Below are 19,464 nucleotides of genomic sequence, written 5' to 3' on the forward strand. Positions count from 1 at the left end.
AAATAACACATATGGCAGCGCACAGAATGAATTTGGACGGTATATGACACTTAATGTAAACACACTAGATCACACTTTACGTGAAGAGGGATATAAAATAACAGTAAGGCATCTTACGAGTCTTGAGACCTGTTCACACATGAACTGGGAAACTATCTGTGTTCCATAAGATATGGACACATCATAAACCGATGTGTCATATGTAAACAAGCCTTAAGTGAATCCTGTAGTACAGGGTTTCACAAAGACCACCTCCGGGGCCCGTTTCACAAAAGCTTTTTTCAATGACAAATGACAAAAATCAGTGACAAAGGTGCTGATAACCAATCAGAAGCAAGGATTTCAGTAGCTTATAACAACAACTGTCATTTGTCATTGATGACAAGTTTTGTGAAACGCCCCCACCCAGGACCACAGGGTTTGTCAACCCGGACCCCCTGGGAGGCTCTGTTTTGTCTGTTTTAGTCAGCTAACGATTCCCCTTAGACCCGATGTAAACCTAAAACAAGCTTCCTGTTTTTCAGTATACAAGTATCCTTACTGTAAATTTTAAAAGGTAGAATGAAAAAATATATAACCACAACAAACACAAAAAATACAAAAATATCTCTTCAGATAGATGACACCTAACTGAGCAGGTTACACATGGACGGTATGAAGAGGACGGCTTTGATTCACTGCATAAATTACAAATATATATCATACAAATATTTGAAGAAGGCACAATAGCCAGGATATTACATTTCTGCTTAAAGTTTGGTCCCGTGAATATATGTATGGGGACCTGTTTCACAAAGTATTTTTACATTGACAAAATGATAAAAATCAGTGACAAATCTGCTGATAATCAATCAGAAGCAAGGATTTTACTAGGTTATAACAAAAACTGTCATTTCTAACTGTTGACAACTTTTGTGAAATAGGGCCTAGATCTTCAGTTATTCTTGCATGCCACACCACTCGGTACTCAAGCAACTACTTTTCATTAACTTATAAATGTATGATAGAAAATAATCATAATGATAATAAATTATAATATTTGGTTCTTTTATAGCACATATCACATTATAACGTCTCTATGCACTTCAATTATTACCCTGGCTTTAGCATGGCTGCCATTACAGCGCTCTAGCATTTCAAGGAATTAATTCCCGCTAGGTATCCATTTACCTCGCCTGGGTCGAGCGTGGCAAATGTAGATCAACGTCTTGCCAAATGACATTAGTGCCACGGCTGGACTCGAACCCCTGACCTTGTGATCCACAATCTGGTGACGTATCCACTCGACCACGACACCTCTATGGAACCAGGTAGCATTGTGGATGAATGACGCCTCTCCAATAGTCAGGTGGCTTAGTGAAATTATCGTTACTTGTCGGATAAAAGCACCATTTTTGGTACAGGGCTCCCTCAGGACCTACTAAACGATATTAGGCTAGGAGCCCCCGGCACAAAAACTTATTTAAGGGTGTGGAGGGGGGGGGGGGGCGTCTTTTGGAGCTTATTGCTTACTAGGTATCGCTCGATACATATCTTTGGAAATACATGCAGTCCTGTTTTCTTTGGCAGGTAATCATATTTAAGTATGCGTATCCACACTTCTTCTCCTCCTTTCCTGTCACAAATCTGGATAAAAAACTTCCAAGCCTGCCAGCATCAAGAGTGCTTGGATTAAACACTGCCTCACCAACGCTTATACGGAATGTTGTTTCTGGTGTAAGCCTCAATACATATATCTTTGGCTCAATCACAAAGTTCTATGTTCTTGGAACAGTTGATTTATATTTTAATAGTAATCATAATTTTCATAAATAACATTTCTCCTTCTCCTCTTCCCCCTCAAGTTCAGGATAGCTCACTTAAAACCTTCTGGCATCCAGCATACAGGATACACACAGTGCATCCCCTGTCTTCATACTTAATATTGCTTGTTACTTAAAGGGGGTGTAGCATGACGAGACTACGTGGGTTTCCCGTGGCCTGACTCTGAACCATCGGGTATAATATGCCTACGGACAACACGACCGCAGTATTCATGTGCATCAAGCGTGAGGAGAACTTTGGTCTGTTTCGCGAACGCTGACCATGTAGAGATTAAATCGCTGACTACCGTTAATCAAGTCCATTTGTTTACGTGCAGTTGTCCAAAGGAAGACGTAGATGCATTAACCATTATTTGCCAAGCTACACTCCCTTTAAGCTGCATTCTCTAGTCAATTCTTTAAACTTGAGTTTTGATCATAACTCTGTATGCGTATCAATGCTTCTCCGTCTTCTTCAACTCCATTCGTGCAGTTGTCAAAAAGATGACGTAGATGGCGTTAACCAGTATTTGCCAAGCTACACTCCCTTTAAGCTGTGTTCTCCAGTCAATTCTTTACACTTGGGTTTTGATCATAACTCTGTATGCGTATCAACGCTTCTCCTTCTTCTTCTCCGACTTGAATCTGGGTACGTGACCTCAAACCTGCCAGCATCCAGAGTACTTGGAACAAATGCTGCCTCTCCTACGATCAAACCATGGTTGTCATAGAGGGAATCGTCAACGAGCATGGTAGAACCTATGGACAAAAAAAAGGTCAAAGGTGGAAATCAAAGCTGCAGATTTCCATTGAAATATTACAATATTCAAAAGGATGAAGATCAGGGGGGCGTTTCACAAAAATTGTCATCAGACAAATGACAGTTTTTGTTATAAGCTACTGAAATCCTTGCTTCAGATTGGTTATCAGCAGAGTTGTTACTGATTTTTTGTATTTGTCATTGAAAAAAGGCTTTGTGAAACGCCCCGCAGTAGGCTTATATTTGTTGAAATAGATCAGCTTCTCTTCCAAGAAATAAAACAAAACACAAAGAGTAGTTATATTTAATAGTATTTTTACATTTCTGTCTCAAAAAATACTCCATTGATATCTAACTTAATAACCCATGAATGTATTTCAATTCAAAGACGATACGCAAGTCTTTTCAAAATATCCATAAATGGCTGGGTCAGACTACCTATGGGACTAAAAGGTTGGTGATCTCTACTTCGTGTGAAACATTCAGTATTCTTTGGCAATTTGTGTTACTTCTTTCACATGAAATGGCATCATTTTCTAAGGGTATAGCAGAGCAGCTCAAGAGTATGTGCAGAAGAATTTAGTAAAGACACCATAGTGTTTCAGGATATGTTAGCAGTATTGAGATTCAAGACTAATTCATGGAGAGAAGTACTGAGCAGGCTAGGGGTGTGTTTCACAAAACTTGTCATCAGACAATTAAATGACAGTTTTTGTTATAAGCTACTGAAATCCTTGCTTCTGATTGGTTATCAGCAGATTTGTCACTGACTTTTGTCATTTGTCATTGAAAAAAGGCTTTGTGAAACAACCCCAGGTCCTAGGTTCAAGCCTCGTGCTACTCACCGTCACTCTCGCTATCCATGGTATAATGCCCATCAAGCAGCTTCTTGTGTTTCTGCCAGTCCAGCCCAGCAAGCTGCATGTGTTCCTCGATCTCAGAGTCCAGAAGAGCTAGACCCCAGACTCTGACCTAACCCAGAAAGGATTAAAGAAGCAGAAAGGATTAAAGAGGCAGAAAGGATTAAAGAGGCAGAAAGGATTAAAGACGCATAGAGGTGGGCCCTCGTTGGGAATTCAATGCCATTCGGGTGTTAACCCCAAAAGGGTGTTGTCAATCACCAGGATTGGCCTTCAGTTTGATGACCAACAGGTCAAATTATGCAACGCTTTGCATCCCCCTACCATTCCCCATATGGTGAAGTCATTATCTTTACCCAAAGACTCTCCAATAAGCTAGCAGAGTATTTTTTATAGGACTACAAATTTGCTACATACAGACTTGTACACCCATTAATGATATTTTCACCAAGTCTGGTGTCAGCGAACAATCGACTTCTGCACATGGAAACTGACGACCAACTCCCATTAATACTTCCAGTAATTATTAAGCCACACCACACATTCTTTTGTGAAGGGTAAATTCGAAGAACTAATGCTTTAAGTAACATAATTAGGCATTATGAAGAGTAGAACCTGTACATATACGTGTGACCTTGTTACAAACAAAGTAGTGTAGAACATCCTTTTCAAAGTTGTTGAAAACATGAAAACAATATGCCATTTTCGAAATGTAACCAAATTTAATGCATACGTCTTTGTGGAGTGCCTCAGGACAAATTATTTCATTCACCTGTTTATAGGGCAAGCCATACTTTTTGTCCTACCTAGCAACAAATACTGTATGCACTTCGCATTCTGACTTTTGAGATATACAACTATATGTAACAGGTGATTGAAATAGGCACTTCACAAAGATGTATACCACATTAAATTTGGTTGCATAACGAAAATGGCCTATTGTACTGCCTCTTTGGAACTGTATGTGACCCTTACTTGTATACATTATATGACGGTGTAAACATTTTAAGGGAAATTATTATTTTGTTTTAATAGATACATACATGCCAACCTTTCCCAGCAAAAATTAGGAATCTCTCAAGGCAAAATTTGGAATATTTCAGAAAAAGAGAGGTTGAAAAGATTAGCTTGAAGGCCAACAAAATAGGAACCATTCCTCTAAAAATAGAAATGGTTGGCAGCTATGTAAAAACAATATTCTTCTTAGATGCTGCTTATATTATTCTTACATACCTCATCCATTGTTCCTTTGAATAGGTTACTGCTGTTATCAGCTCCAAGATACAAATCAACATCAGAGTCCTGTAAGACAAAATACGTTACAATCATTTAAAATCAAAGCTACATGCATCGATCAGGCAAGTTTTTGAGAACAAGGAGTGAGAATAAGGAAACTAGGAAAAAGGGGGAGATAAAAAGTCAAATAAAGACAGAGAGAATGTAGGAGAAAAAGAGGAAGAGATACAATGAAATGGAGACAGAAAGAAAGGAAGAGAGAGGAGAGCTGAGGGGTGGAAGGAGGGAAATAAATTAGAAGAAGAAATGGCAAAAAACAAGACATACAGAGATGCAAAAATGTATACAAAAGGCCTGTTTGCCAAATAACCTACTGTTTTAACTATCTAAATTGCAAATTAAACAGTTAATTTGCGTCTTCATTAGCCCGCAGTGGTAATCAGCGGGATTTTTTTGGTCGAGAAAATATCCTGAGAAATCTTGGTCTTGTTTGTAAAATTTCTCGCTATATTGGAAATAGCAGTCTAATTTGCACCCATCCGAGCTAGTTTGTGATGAGCGTATCGGTCTGGTGAAGATGCAATTTCTAGCTTCGGGATAATATCCTGAGTCTGAAAATAGCGGGTTATTTGGCAAACTCAAGCTGATGAGGACAGGCCTACTGATATAAATTGAAAAGTGACGCATAAGGAAAGAGAAAGTAGACTTTCAGAGAAACGAACAAAGAATTAAATTTACATACCCATGTGAGAGCTGGCACACTGGTGGTTTCACCTTCTAATGTTCCATTCACAAACACAGATAAGAGGCAGTCTGGAGATTCAAAGAAATGAAATAATAATAATAATCATAATAGCTAGTTCTTATAGCGATTTTCAGGACCGAAGGCCCTCTCAAGGTGCTTTACAGATATATATATTATGACCCCGGTCATCGGATTCAGGCTTGTAAGCACACAATGTACGCACATTCATCACTCCCTGGGGAACATTCCAGCCAGGCGTCATTTTTACAAGCGCACACTTGCTAATCTAAGCACATTAGCTTTCGCATCCTACCGGGTACCCATTTAACACATGGGTGGAGAGTGGCAAATATAAATCAATGTCTTGCCAAAGGACATATCTTTGGACATAAATTCATCCCCTGCTTCTAAATCTTAAAGTAGGCTTACTATTCACTTTATTTACAATGATCTAGATGTAATAATCTATCATCGTCACCATTTATTGAAGTCAGCATTTTCTCTCTTTCGAGGGGTTACTGACTTTCGCCCCATGATGACACTCCCTCCTTCCACTTCTTCTGGGGGGCATTTCACAAAACTTGTCATTAGTGACAAATGACAGTTTTTGTTATAAGCTACTGAAATCCTTGCTTCTACTGATTGGTTATCAGCAGATTTGTCACCGATTTTTGTCATTTATTATAGAAAAAAGGTTTTGTGAAACGGGTCTCAGGTCTCAAGCATCCTCTTCATTTAGACTATCCTCAATGTTTTCTTTTTTCATATCTTTCCATGAAATTTTCGGTCTTCCTTTCCCTCTTATTCCATCCACTTCCAGGGAACTGTGAATGCAGCATCTAATAATCTGTAGTCAATCCTCCATGTAAATGTTAATCACATATCTTTACAATAATACCAAGGAAATCCAAAAATGAGTGGGAATAATGTGTTCTTGCATCAATGTGCCTTGCTTGTATTAATTCATAATAAAGAAAATTGGTGGAAAGGGGGGCTTGAGCCCAGGCCCCCCTCTATAGAACAGCTACTGGTTAACATGAACATACCTTGCGCATCTAGTCTGAGAGCTACATGGTTCCAGGCATCTTCTACCAGCGGACTGCTTGTGGCATTCACAAAGAAGCTGTCATACTTCCCATAGACATAGCTGAAATGATATCAAGCAATCAAAGAAAACAATCGAACAAAACAATCTAGTCAATAACAACTGTTTCATCCTGCTAGGAACAATATCAATCCAAGATCTTTGATGATCTGCATTGTTGACCACTTGTTGCAATCACATAAGAACAGCTAAAATATTAAAACAAAGAGGAAAATCAAATTGTCTGTTTGTATCCACAAGGGTGTTTCATATACCATATATTAATTAACACAGATTTCTGGCTAAAATAAGACAAAATAAATGTTTAGATTATGAGGAATGGTATTCTATTCTATCACTTGGCCAAATTTCTTATCATTTTGATGATTCCAGAACCTTGCAATACACACAAATTCTTATATGCTAGATGAGCAACCTTTTCTGGTCGATTCTACACTGTTTGTTTCACAATGCAATCGCATGACCAGAACTCAACTTCATCTTTAAACTATGATTTCATTCACTAGACCAGCAATGTAGTAACTTACCCATCTTCTATGATAAGATACACACTGTTATCTGATGCACCAAACACCGGTAGCTTTGTGCTGGGGTGTCGATCCTGCCTTAAAGATCTTCTTCAATACACACAAACAAGTAAAAACATCTAAACTAAACTATGAGTTCATTCACAAGACCAGCAATCTAGTAACCTACCCATCTTCAATGATAAGATACACACTGTTATCTGCTGCACCAAACACCGGTAGCTTGGTGCTTGGGTAGCCGGCCTCCAGGTAGCACCAGGCTTCCAATGTAAAACTCTCATCGATGTCTAGGGTTTGTATACCAGGCAGTATGACGTAATCATCGGAGCCATCAAACTGAAGAGCTTGATTCAACCTGATAAAGAAAAAATTATAAGATTTGTATTACATTATATTTCATGCAGAAAAAAAGCAAACAAATCTAATAACCACATAACAATTCAGATATGCAGAGTATCAAGCGCTATAAAAATGTAAATAATTATTATCTAGATACACAATACACATTTAACTTAAAGACCGTCAATACTACTGAGCCAGAGGGGATTAGACCACACAGCAAGGTCACTGACAGGTGGCTATCTCATTAACTCAGCTCTCAACTAACATAAGAAAAGAGGATCATGGGGGACCAACAGGCACCGATTGGGGAAGTTTTCTAGGGAGCAAGTAGCTACAAGTAGGACAGTGGGGCTTTAATGCTTTGTATATGTCTTCCTCTTGTGCAAACAGATATAGAAACGGAAGTCAGAAAATACATTTATATAATTGAGCTGCAAATATCAGAATTATAACACTTTGTTTGCTTTTTTCATCTTTTTGCATGGTAACTTGTTTGCCACCCATGCAATTTAGTACAAAACGATGGAGAACTAATAGAGTTTTAATACCTACCTATCTGCACAATCATACTTCATATGGGAGAAGATGACATCGGGCTGATCGTACACAAAGACTCCAAGACGACCTCCTAGGAAGGTTGTGTCATAGAGGTCACCAGTATCTGTCAAGGTCACGTCGCCAGACTTGATGGTGACCCTGAAACACAAACAGGGAAAGAAAATATGATGATGCCTGTAACTAGATTTCAAAAGCATGTGGGACCCTATCTTGCCTTAAAGATTATGGATTTGAAATCATGCGTGTTATTTATTTACTCATCAAACTATCAAACTTTTCTATTTATGAATCATAATCAATTAATATGCTGTTGACAACAGAATAATATATATTGCTATAATAAATGAATAAGTTTCAGATCTTGCTCACTATCATATCCATTGTAAACATTCTTACGATCGTCATCATCATCAACATCACAATCATTATCGTCATCATCCTAATCAAACTAACATCATCATCATCAGCAGTAGCAATAACATCGTCATTATCACCATCATCCTCATCATCTGCATCCTCATCATCATCATTTTCCATACCATCATCATCATCATCACCATCATAATCATTATAATTATAATCAAATCATCATTATTTATCATAAGCAGTAGCAATAACATCGTTATCAACATTATCATCATCAACTGCATCCTCATAATCATCATCATCATCATCACCATAATCATCTTCATCACCATCATCATCAACATCTTCATCACCATCATCTTCATCATCATTATCATCATCATCATCATCATCATCATCATCATCATCATCATCATCTTACCTAATAATGCCAATAGATGGTCTATAAGTGAGTCTCCATAGGTAAGCCGTCCTATGTTGCCATCCCTGCATTAACGGGTCGTGCCACATCAACTCCACTTCGTTGGATGTTGTATAAGAATGCCACAGAGCATTGGCTAGAGTCGTACCAGGTCCCGTTGTTGAATGAACCTTCTGTTCTTCCAAGAAGAAAACAAAATTCCTAATTTATTTACTCAACTGAAATTTGTTATTCACTCTGTCTTTACAACAAATTGAGGTGACATGTATTCAAAATCACTATTATAATTGTTATGATAATTATTAAGTATTTGGCGTCACTTGTGCCTGAGAGGCAAAGCAAACTAAATCACTGTACCCTAATTGGATCTCTCTGAAATGAAAGTGTGGAAAGACTTGCCTTGATCTGCAATCCCTTGATACCCGCATACTGCGTTTCCTTATTGAGGTTGATGTGTTTCCACATTGCTACGTAGAATTTCCTATTGCTCTGGTAGCCAAAGACCAAGCCCATGTAGTTCCTGCCCTCATCTCCGTTCACGTACATGGTGACCCGGAAGTCGACCGGTCCGAGGGTGTCGGAGCCAATTAGCATCACGGGGGAGGAGATGGAGGAGGAGTTGAAGAGATGTACCTCCTTGCCCTGCGTGAGAGAGAGAGAGAGAGAGAGAAGAACAGAGAATTGATATGAATCGCCAGAATGAAATAGAGAGAGAGCGAGAGAAAGAAGGAGAATGAGAGAGAGAAGGAGAAAGAGAGAGAGAGGGATAAGGAGAAGGAGAGAGAGAGAGAGGAGAAAGAGACAGAGGGATAAGGAGAAAGAGACAGAGGGAGAAGGAGAGAGAGAGAGAGAGATAGAGAGAGAGAGAGAAAGAAGGAGAATGAGAGAGAGAAGGAGAAAGAGAGAGAGAGGGATAAGGAGAAGGAGAGAGAAAGAGAGAAAGAGAGAGAGAAGGAGGAAGAGAGAGAGAGGGGCAAGGAGAAAGAGAGAGAGAAAGAGACAGAGGGATAAGGAGAAGTAGAGAGAAAGAGGAAGAGAGAGAAGGAGGAAGAGAGAGAGAGGGGGGTAAGGAGAGAGAGAGAGAGAGAGAGAGAGAGAGAGAGAAGAGAGATAGAAGGAGAAGGAGAAAGAGACAGACAACTGGAGGAAAATTAGAGATAAATAAACTCTATACAAAAGTAACTTTTAATTACAAAGTGGTAGAGTTTTTCATGCCAGATAGTTACACACACATTGCCTCCATAATATTTCCTCAAAAAATGAATTTCAATAACTTACCGAATCTGTTAAATACCAAGACGGTGGATCATCAACTGCCTCCAGGTTGACCGAGATGTAGGGGTCAAAGTTCGTTGTGTGGTAGCGATTACTCTTGGGGCAGTTGTCATTGTCATCTATTACACCATCACCATCATAGTCTGTCTCACATACATCTCCAATGAGGTTACCTAAAACATGTCATAGAAATAAACACATGGGACTGAGATGTAGGGGTCAAAGGTTACAGAGGACAGGACACAAAATGTAATGGATGGAACTGATTGGTAGGGGTCAAAGTTTGTTGTGTGGTAGCGATTACTCTTGGGACAGTTGTGATTGCTATCTATTACACTATCTCCTTTATAATCTGTCTCGCTTCTCCCAGAGATTACCTAGAACATGACACAGAAACAATTGGATGGGACTTTGAAATATATTCACTTCACCAAAATGATCTCCAGGCAGCAGACAGTTGAAATAATTTGGCTGTTTTGACAATATAAGCTGTCATATATTGATATCTTAGTAGTAAGATGGAAAAAAGAAAGTGGAAGACAAGAGTGGAAGACAAGAGAGGATGAAACAGGTGGGGTAGAAGAGAGAGAGAGAGAGAGAGAGAATTAGGAACAGATACAAGTAAATAAACAAAAGTGTAGAGAGAAAGAGAAGGGGAGAGATATGTGCATACCATCATCATCAGCCTGTCCAGCATTGGAATACAGAGGGCAGTTGTCAGAACCGTTTGGAACTCCGTCGCCATCTTTATCATCATCACATTCATCACCTTCAATTCATCATGAAAAGAAAAAAGTTAAGATGGATGATCATTTCATTATGGATCGTTATTAACCTTTGCTGCGAATGTAGATACAAACAGGCATCATAAATGATAACTCTCTTTATCCCTACCAATCACTCACTGAGTCTCTCACTCTCTCTCACTCTAACACTAAACTCTCTCTCTCTCTCTCTCTCTCTTTCTCTCTCACACACACACACACACACATGAAAATACCCATGCACTCAATTACTCACTCACTCACTCACTCAAACATTCAACCTCACTCACCCCCCCCCCCCCTGTTTATCAATAACAAGTTATAATAACTGTTATAAGCTACTGAAATTGTAACATTTGATTGGCTGAGCGCAAAATTGTCATCAAAATTTAGGATTTGTTATTGAAATATGGCTCAGGGCCCCATTTCACAATACTTGTCATCAGTGACAAATGAAACTTTTTGTTATAAGCTAGTAAAAAACTTGCTTCTGATTCGTTATCAGCAGACTTGTCACTGATTTTCATAACTTTTCATTGGAAAAAGGATTTGTGAAACAGGTTCTGATCATTTGCTATCTACCATAGATGTGAAACAACTTAAATATTGTTTTTCTTCACATTTTTAAAGAGAATGTTACTTGCAAATGTGACTTCTTATTCAGATTCAGATTCAGATTAATTTTATTGGTCCATTTGGAAATTCAGTAGTTGGCATTACATAAAGCACATGAACAATATACAATAGAAAATAATATACACAAATAGATAATACACAGTAGCAAATGTACAATGACATATTCATATGGAAACACGGATATATCACTCTTGTACTTCAAGAAAGAGTTGATGTCCCTCCTGCTCTTTATGGGCAATGTCTCTTTTATCTTTTTAGGTCACATGAATCTCTTTGCAATTACCTCTTTATCAGAAAGCAGTCATTATGAATGTCACACAACTCTTCCTTCTCTCTCTACTTCTCTTTCTCTCTCTTACTTTCTATTTCCAGCTCTCTTTATCTCCCACTGTTTTCTCTCACTTCATTTCCCTTCTTACATGACAAGCACTCTCTCTCCCACTCTCCCTCTTTTGCTCTCTCTCTCTCCTCTCTCTCTCTCTCTCTCTGCCTTCTCTGAAGTTCTGTCTGTCTCTTTCTCTCTATTTATCGCTCTCTCTCTACTTCTCTCTCTCATTCTCTCTATTTCCTTCCCTCCCACTCTCCCTCCCTCCCTCCCTCCCTCTCCCTCCCTCTCTCTCCCCTCTCTCTTATCCAGTAAACAAACTCAATTTGTATCAAAAAGCAACATGTACTCCAAACAACTCACCGATTCCATCGCTATCTGTATCTGTTTGGTCGGCATTCGGTATAACCAAGCAATTATCAGCAATATCAATAATCCCATCGCCATCACTGAAACAAACGAGATAATGGGAACAAATAAGAAATCTTTACAAAAGCACGTAAATGTTGCAATAAACAAGGCAAATATACATCAACTGTTTGCAATCAGAGTATATGTTGAACAAACTTATATACTGTACCTTAGTTTTAGAATGTTTTGTTATTTATGCAATTTTAATGTACTTGGAAAGAATATCAATATTTAATCCTCATTATTCTTATTATTCACTTCACTTTTAATTTATATGACAAAAATGAGAAAATCGGTTTGTAACTAAGTGAGTCTCAGACAAAATGATGTAACTTTATGATTGTTTCTTTGTTATTTTGACTTTATACAATAAATTAGCTCATGGAGGGCAAAATATATATATATTTAAACGTTCATATCATGCTGCAAGTAGTACAGTCAAACCTGTCTACAGCGACCACCCAAGGGAAACACAAAAAGTGGCCTTTGTAGACAGGTGGTCTTTGTAGACAGGTTCCTTTAGTACATGTTTCAATGAGAAACCATTTTCAAGGGAAACAACAAATGTGGCCTTTGTAGACAGGTGGTCACTAAAGCAGGTTTGACTGTAGTATGATTACAGGGGGGTGTTTCACAAAGACTAAGTTTAACTTTAAGTTGGAGTTAACTATGGCAGGCTACTCATGCCACTGTTTGTTCTCACTGTTTACTGGCATTGGTCTCTCAAGGGACGTACAAATCATGGTCACAAATCAACAAAATTAACATTGGTTGATAGTTCCTTATTGAAGGATAAAATATCATTTAAAGATCATAATGGTGAGAGCAACCAGTGGCATGAATGGCCTGCCATAGTTAAATCCAACCTAAAGTCAACTTTATTCTTTGTGAAACACCCCCCTGATGTGATTATTCTTACCGGTCTATATTGGTACCATCATAATCATCACAAGTATCTCCGAAGCCATTTTGATCCGTGTCGGTCTGCGCCGAATTTGAGTTATCTGGGCAGTTGTCACAGACGTCTCCAACTCCGTCACCATCGGAATCGGTCTCATCAGTGCTGTTGTACAGAGGGCAGTTATCGTTGACGTCTAAAATTCCTATTAAAATAGAAAACAAGGTTCAAAGAAGGGTTTCAAACTGGGTCACTGGTTACAGGTCAGGTCAGGTCAGATCAGGGGGGGGGGAGGGGGTTGTTTCACAAAGTAAATGTAACAACTTATCCACTAGCTGTTCTAGCATGTATAACAGCTAAACTTTTAGCTGTTCCAGATGGTATCAGCTAAGTAACAGCTATGTGCAGGCTTAACTAGCTGTTTACTTTGGTAAGGGGAACTATCAAAATATGTAAATTCTGTAGATTTGTGACATCCCATGAGAGACCAATGGTGAGAGCAACCGGTGGCATGAAAGGCCTGCTATAGTTAAGTATAACTTAAAATTGATCTTAGTCTTTGTGAAACACCCCCCTGGTGATATAAAAGGATAGACAGAGAATGAAAGGCAGAGAGAGGGGTACATGTACAGTAAGATAGAATCATGTATACCAAACACTCAAGGCATGGAAAATAATCTAAAGAACTCTCACTTTCAAGTTAATATAAATCTATAAAACGGTGAGTCAAGATAAATTAAAATCTTTTACCATCTCCATCGTCATCATCATCACACTCATCGCCCTCTCCGTCACCATCGGTATCGACCTGGTCCGGGTCATAGGTCGAAGGGCAGACATCACAATCATCACCATAGCCGTCGCCATCTGTATCATCTTGATCCTGATTGGATACATACTGACAGTTATCCTGTAATAGTAAATGAAAATAATGATCATTATCATAACATAATGGTAATGACTATTATCATTGCAAAATAGTTATGACTATCAAGGTAATAGTAGTGAGTATTATCTAGCCATCCATTATAAAAAAGTTGGGTTCTCAAATTTGAAGCTTCCGCAACACATGAAGTGTTAGATTATGGTTAGACTTTTTAAATGAATGCAAAATTAACTCACCTCTTGATCATATATGTTATCATTATCATCATCCCTATCACAGTCATCTCCGATCTGATCACCGTCGACATCTTCCTGCCCGCTGTTCGGTACAAACTCACAATTATCTGCCTTGCATTCGTTGCTTGAACCATCACTGCATTCAAGCGACACCACAGGTCGGCCATCCATGTCGATATCCACTCCACAGAACTCACCGTTACCAGCGTGACCATCATTGCACTGGGAGAAATTTGAATTTAATTCCATTTTTTGTAAATTCGACCATATAGAGATGATATTCAATTCTCATTTATGTCATTCTCAATTAAAAAATTACATTGATACAAAAGATACAAAATGATTCATAAACAAATTTAGAAAAATGAAATGGGGAACTACATAAATAAAGCCCTTTGGCCTTGTAAAAGCATAGGTCCAAAAACATTCATAACAGAACACATCAGTATTACAGAAATTTTACACTGCATTTTTACAAGAGATAAACAGACTAAAGAACAAGAAGAGTAGTAATTATAGAAATAGAATATGTATGACTAATATACATGACCAAAATCTAGAGTAACATTATGTATGGGATGACATGATATTGACTAGGTACATGTTTTGCACAAAAGTTCATATTCATTTTTGTCCATTCCATTATTTTGTTTTCATTTTATTTGTATTTCCCTTAATTGTCTAAATTAATATTTTGATTGAGAGCAACAAGTCATGAAGGTACGTTAACATATGAAGTCATTTGAAAATGATTTGAGTTTTTTTTCATTTTATTTGTATTTTCCTTGATTGTCTAAATTAACGTTTTTATTGAGAGCAACAAGTCACGAAGGTACGTCAACAAATGAGGACATTCAAAAGTTATTAGGTGATACGTACGTAGACGTATCACCTTTTGATTTCGTCAAGATTTTTATTATTTATTTATTTATTTATTTATTATTATTCTTCCTCGAATTTGTTCGCAGGATATCTCAAGACTGAATAAAGCTATTATCATGAAACTTGTAATGATGATAGATCTTAGTCTAACTTAAAACTGCGTGACTTTTCAGAGACTCAAGATCATCGTGACGTCATCCAGGCGCCATTTTGTGAAAATCAACTTATGATCATATCTTCATAACGGAAAGTAATTTTTCATTCATATTTACCATGATTAAGATCAATATCCGTCCGGTCAATTTCAAGTAAAAAATTGCGCAAAAAAATGCGCGTACGCTTTTGTCTGCGCGTTTACGCGTGCGAAATTTTTTAAAATGCTCCAAATCGTCCCAAATTTTTTTTACATTTGTTTCAGGCCATATGGAGCATTTGATAAAATAATTACGCACACGCGCATGCGCGCGCGTTTTTGCGCGTACTGGCATTTTGCAACATAAAATCGCCGATTTTTTTCTGTCATCATATTTGGTACATTTTTCCAAGCATTTTGATAACTTGTTCACCTTTTAATAATGCAATGAGCGTCCGTCAAAGTTGACAACACGCGCGGATTTGCGTTATCTTTATCCACAATACATGGGCAAAAACATGCCTATATAAAATTCATTGTAACTCTTTAGAATAGATAGAAACTCCTAATATTTTTTCATATTTGGATAGATTATGAGTTGGAAATATGATTTCATGTCTCATTTGATCCTCAATTAACTCATGACGTCATCATAATGGCCTCCAAACTCAAAATTTCAATTTGCATATTATGACCTCAGCATATTTTTGGAAAATTGATTGTATCTCTGTAAATATGGATCAATTTTCTTTCAAATTTTGATATGTTCTAGCTGAGACAATTTTCTACAAATGCAGTATGCACAATTTTTATTTTTGACAAAAGTATCATGGTGTATTTTTGCGATTAAAGGAGGCATGTCAATTTTTCACATTTTGCGTGTATTCTCAATGGGACATGACTTTTTCTCAAAACTGGATTCTACACTCCTGTCTTTCGCGAACAAAATCTCCATTGTTTTAGCTTTGTTTTCGCTGAGCTTCGAGTATCTTGTAGCTGAGACCATAAGCTATCAGAAGATTTTTTCATTTTTTCGATCAGATGCCGGGATTATGCTCATATTGCACTTCGAAAGTAGGACTTGAGCATTCGATTTCCCGTTTACGTGTAATTTCTATGGGAAATGTTTTGGTGTATCGGTAACGCACTTGACTTCCAACCTCGAGATCCCTGGTTAAAGTCCGGGTGTCTTCAACAATTTTTTTTCCCACTTTTTTTTTTCTATTTGACCTTTCACTGTACCATCTCCTTTGATTAATAAAACATGTAGATTCGCAAATAATGTATAAAACAACCCTATTTACTTTTTTATTACCCTATTTTCACTTAATCCATTACTTTTTGCGTGTAATCCCTATGGGAGATGACTTTTTCTCAAATCTGGATTCTACATTCCTGTGTTTTGAGCAACATCGTCGATATTTCTGCTTGGATTTTGTTGATTATTAAGTATGTTGTAGCTGAGACAAGTTTCCACAAGATTTGTGTAGACTATCTAACATTATCATGACGTTATCATAGTTAAAAATTCAATCATAGGTGACTTGTCAATTATCATATATAACAATCCTCAATCGGATACCTGAAGGGGGCGCTATACCACTTTCAATCATGGTCATCTGGAAGGCATTGTTCTCAATTGCATCTCTCTCTCTCCTCTCTCTTGCTCTTTTACTTCTCCTCTCATGTTCTGCCCCTCTCCTTTTTTGGTCTGTCTCTGCATCTATCTATCTCTCTTCTCTTTCACCCTCTCCCTCTCTCTCTCTCTCTCTCTCTCTTGCCTTGCGTCCCTCTTATTCTCTTGGTCTGTCTCCCTCTGCCCTACAGTTGAAACTTGACTCATGGATAGACCATAATGGGAGTAGTAAACGAAATATGAAATCGTAAAAATGCGTTCTTTATTATGTTACACATGAGCATACGTATCACCTAATTCGTCAAAGTGACGAATTAAAGTCTAGTATTTATTTTGTGTCTGTATAGAAGAAATTATTATTATTCTTCCTCAATTTTGTTCGCAGGATATCTCAAGAATGGCTAAAGCCATTATCATGAAACTTGCCATGATGATAGATCTTAGTCTAACTTAGAACTGTGTGATTTTTCATAGACTCAACATCATCGTGACGTCATCTAGGCGCCATTTTGTGAAAATCAACTTATGATCATATCTTCATAACGGAAAGTTATTTCTCATTCATAATTATCATGATTAAGATCAATATCTGTCCGGTCAATTTTGGGTCAATAAATGTGCGCAAATGCGCGCCTGCGCGTTCGTCTGCGCGTTTACGTGCGCGCAAAAATTTAAAATCCTCCAAATCATCCCAAATATTTTTTGCATACATTTCAGGCCATTTGGAGCATTTGACAAAAAATCATGCATACGCGCATGCACGCGCGTTTTTTGCGCGTACTAGCATTTTGCAACGTAGAATCGCCGAATTTTCTCTGTTTTCATATTTGGCACATTTTTCAAAGCATTTTCATAACTTGCTCACCTTTTAATAATGCAATGAGCGTCCGTCAAAGTTGACAGCACGCGCGGGCCTGCGTTATCTTTATCCACAATACATGGGCAAAAACATGCCTAAACAAAATTCATTGTAACTCTTCAGAATAGATAGAAACTCCCAATTATTGTTGATATTTAGATAGATTATGAAATGGAGATATGATTTCATGTCTCATTTGACCCTCACCTAACTCATGACGTTATCATAATGGCCTCCGAACTCAAAATTTTAATTTGCATATTATGACATAAGCATATTTTTGGAAAATTGATTGTATCTCTGTAAAAATTGATGTTTTTCTTCCAAATTTTAGTATGTTCTGTCTGAGACAATTCTCTACAAATATAGTGACTACAATTTTTCATTTTAACAAAGGCATCATGGCGTATTTTTGCGATTAAAGGAGGCATGTCAATTTTTCACATTTTGCGTGTATTCTCTAAGGGACATGACTTTTTCTCAAAACTGGATCCTACACTCCTGTCTTTCGCGAGCAAAATATCCGTTGTTTTAGCTTTGTTTTCGCTGGGCTTTGAGTATCTTGTAGCTGAGACAATAATCTATCACACGTGTGCCTTTTATTTTTCGATCAGATGCCGGGATTATGCTCACATTTCACTTGCAAAGTAGGATTTGAGAATTCCATTTCCCGTTTACGTGTAATCGCTATGGGAAATGTTTTGCTATATCGGTAACGCACTTGACTTTCAACCTCGAGATCCCACAATATATGTCTTTACTTTTTTCTTTTCTTTTTGACCTTTCACTGTACCATCTCCTTTGAGTATTAAAACACGTAGAATCGCAAATAATGTAATGAACAACCCTATTTACTTTATTACCCTATTTTCACTTAATCACTTAATACTTTTTGCGTGTAATCCCTACGGTAGATGACTTTTCCTCAAATCTGGTTTATACATTCCTGTCTTTTGAGCAATATCGCCGTTATTTCTGCTTGGATTTTGTTGATTTTTGAGTATGTTGTAGCTGAGACTATATGCTATCTAAATCATCCCTCATTTATTCAATAAGATGTCAGGATCACGCTTATGATCATGAGCATGATCATTATCATCATTGATCATCATGATCATCATGATCATCATTATCATAATGATGATAATCATTTATCAATTACATTTTCATTTCTTTGAATAAGATAAAATCGTCACAATGTGTTCTTCATGATGTACATTAGAGTTAAAGTTGTAACTGGTTACTGCACAGGGTCAATTGCCATATATTGTTTCAATCTATCTTCCTTAGATCCATAATGATCAAGGGGACACCATTTATACTTGACATATGGAAAGATCTTAATAGGAGAAGCATTTTAGAAAATCGTGTAATGCATTCTTCATTATTATCATACGTATCACCTAATTAGTCTAAGTGACGAATTAAAGTCTAGTTTCAATTTGTTTTCATTTTATTTGTATTTTCCTTGATTGACAAAATTAATGTTTTTATGGAGAGCAACAAGTCATGAAGGTATGTGAATTAAAATGTATATTTCTTACCTCACAAGTAAATGTACCTGCTCCTGTTGACGTGCAGGTTGCGTTGTCATGGCAATTATCCAAACTCAAAGCACAGTAGTCTCCTGGTGTACAACCAACGACAGTGTTTCCAAGATAGCCAGGTGGACACGTACCACAAGAATAACTCCCCTGGAAGTATATGCAGGAGAACAAAAATATGAGAGTGAGAAGAGAAGAGAAAAGGAGAAAAGGGAAGAGAAGAGAAGAGAAGAGTTGAAAAAGAGAGAAGAGAAGAG

The 19,464-nt window shown here is 37.6% G+C and overlaps 1 protein-coding gene across 1 annotated transcript in view; it reads right to left on the bottom strand.

The window, feature by feature from the left end:
- Nucleotides 1-329: 329 nt before the first annotated feature.
- LOC594361 overlaps nucleotides 330-19,464 on the bottom strand; it is an 82,344-nt gene continuing 63,209 nt past the window's right edge. The window contains exons 55-70 of the mRNA XM_030993900.1: nucleotides 19,208-19,357; nucleotides 14,154-14,375; nucleotides 13,782-13,941; nucleotides 13,053-13,236; nucleotides 12,086-12,171; nucleotides 10,671-10,766; nucleotides 10,001-10,170; nucleotides 9,122-9,364; nucleotides 8,723-8,895; nucleotides 7,930-8,073; nucleotides 7,205-7,390; nucleotides 6,450-6,550; nucleotides 5,401-5,471; nucleotides 4,656-4,724; nucleotides 3,408-3,534; nucleotides 330-2,561 (exon numbers count right to left, since the gene is read on the bottom strand). Of these exons, the coding sequence (XP_030849760.1) occupies nucleotides 2,395-2,561; nucleotides 3,408-3,534; nucleotides 4,656-4,724; nucleotides 5,401-5,471; nucleotides 6,450-6,550; nucleotides 7,205-7,390; nucleotides 7,930-8,073; nucleotides 8,723-8,895; nucleotides 9,122-9,364; nucleotides 10,001-10,170; nucleotides 10,671-10,766; nucleotides 12,086-12,171; nucleotides 13,053-13,236; nucleotides 13,782-13,941; nucleotides 14,154-14,375; nucleotides 19,208-19,357 (2,349 nt within the window). The 3' untranslated portion in view covers nucleotides 330-2,394. The remainder of the gene's footprint in view (nucleotides 2,562-3,407; nucleotides 3,535-4,655; nucleotides 4,725-5,400; nucleotides 5,472-6,449; nucleotides 6,551-7,204; nucleotides 7,391-7,929; nucleotides 8,074-8,722; nucleotides 8,896-9,121; nucleotides 9,365-10,000; nucleotides 10,171-10,670; nucleotides 10,767-12,085; nucleotides 12,172-13,052; nucleotides 13,237-13,781; nucleotides 13,942-14,153; nucleotides 14,376-19,207; nucleotides 19,358-19,464) is intronic.

Source organism: Strongylocentrotus purpuratus, unplaced genomic scaffold, assembly GCF_000002235.5.
Source record: "Strongylocentrotus purpuratus isolate Spur 01 unplaced genomic scaffold, Spur_5.0 spur5_scaffold_20, whole genome shotgun sequence".
Lineage (NCBI taxonomy): Eukaryota > Metazoa > Echinodermata > Echinoidea > Camarodonta > Strongylocentrotidae > Strongylocentrotus > Strongylocentrotus purpuratus.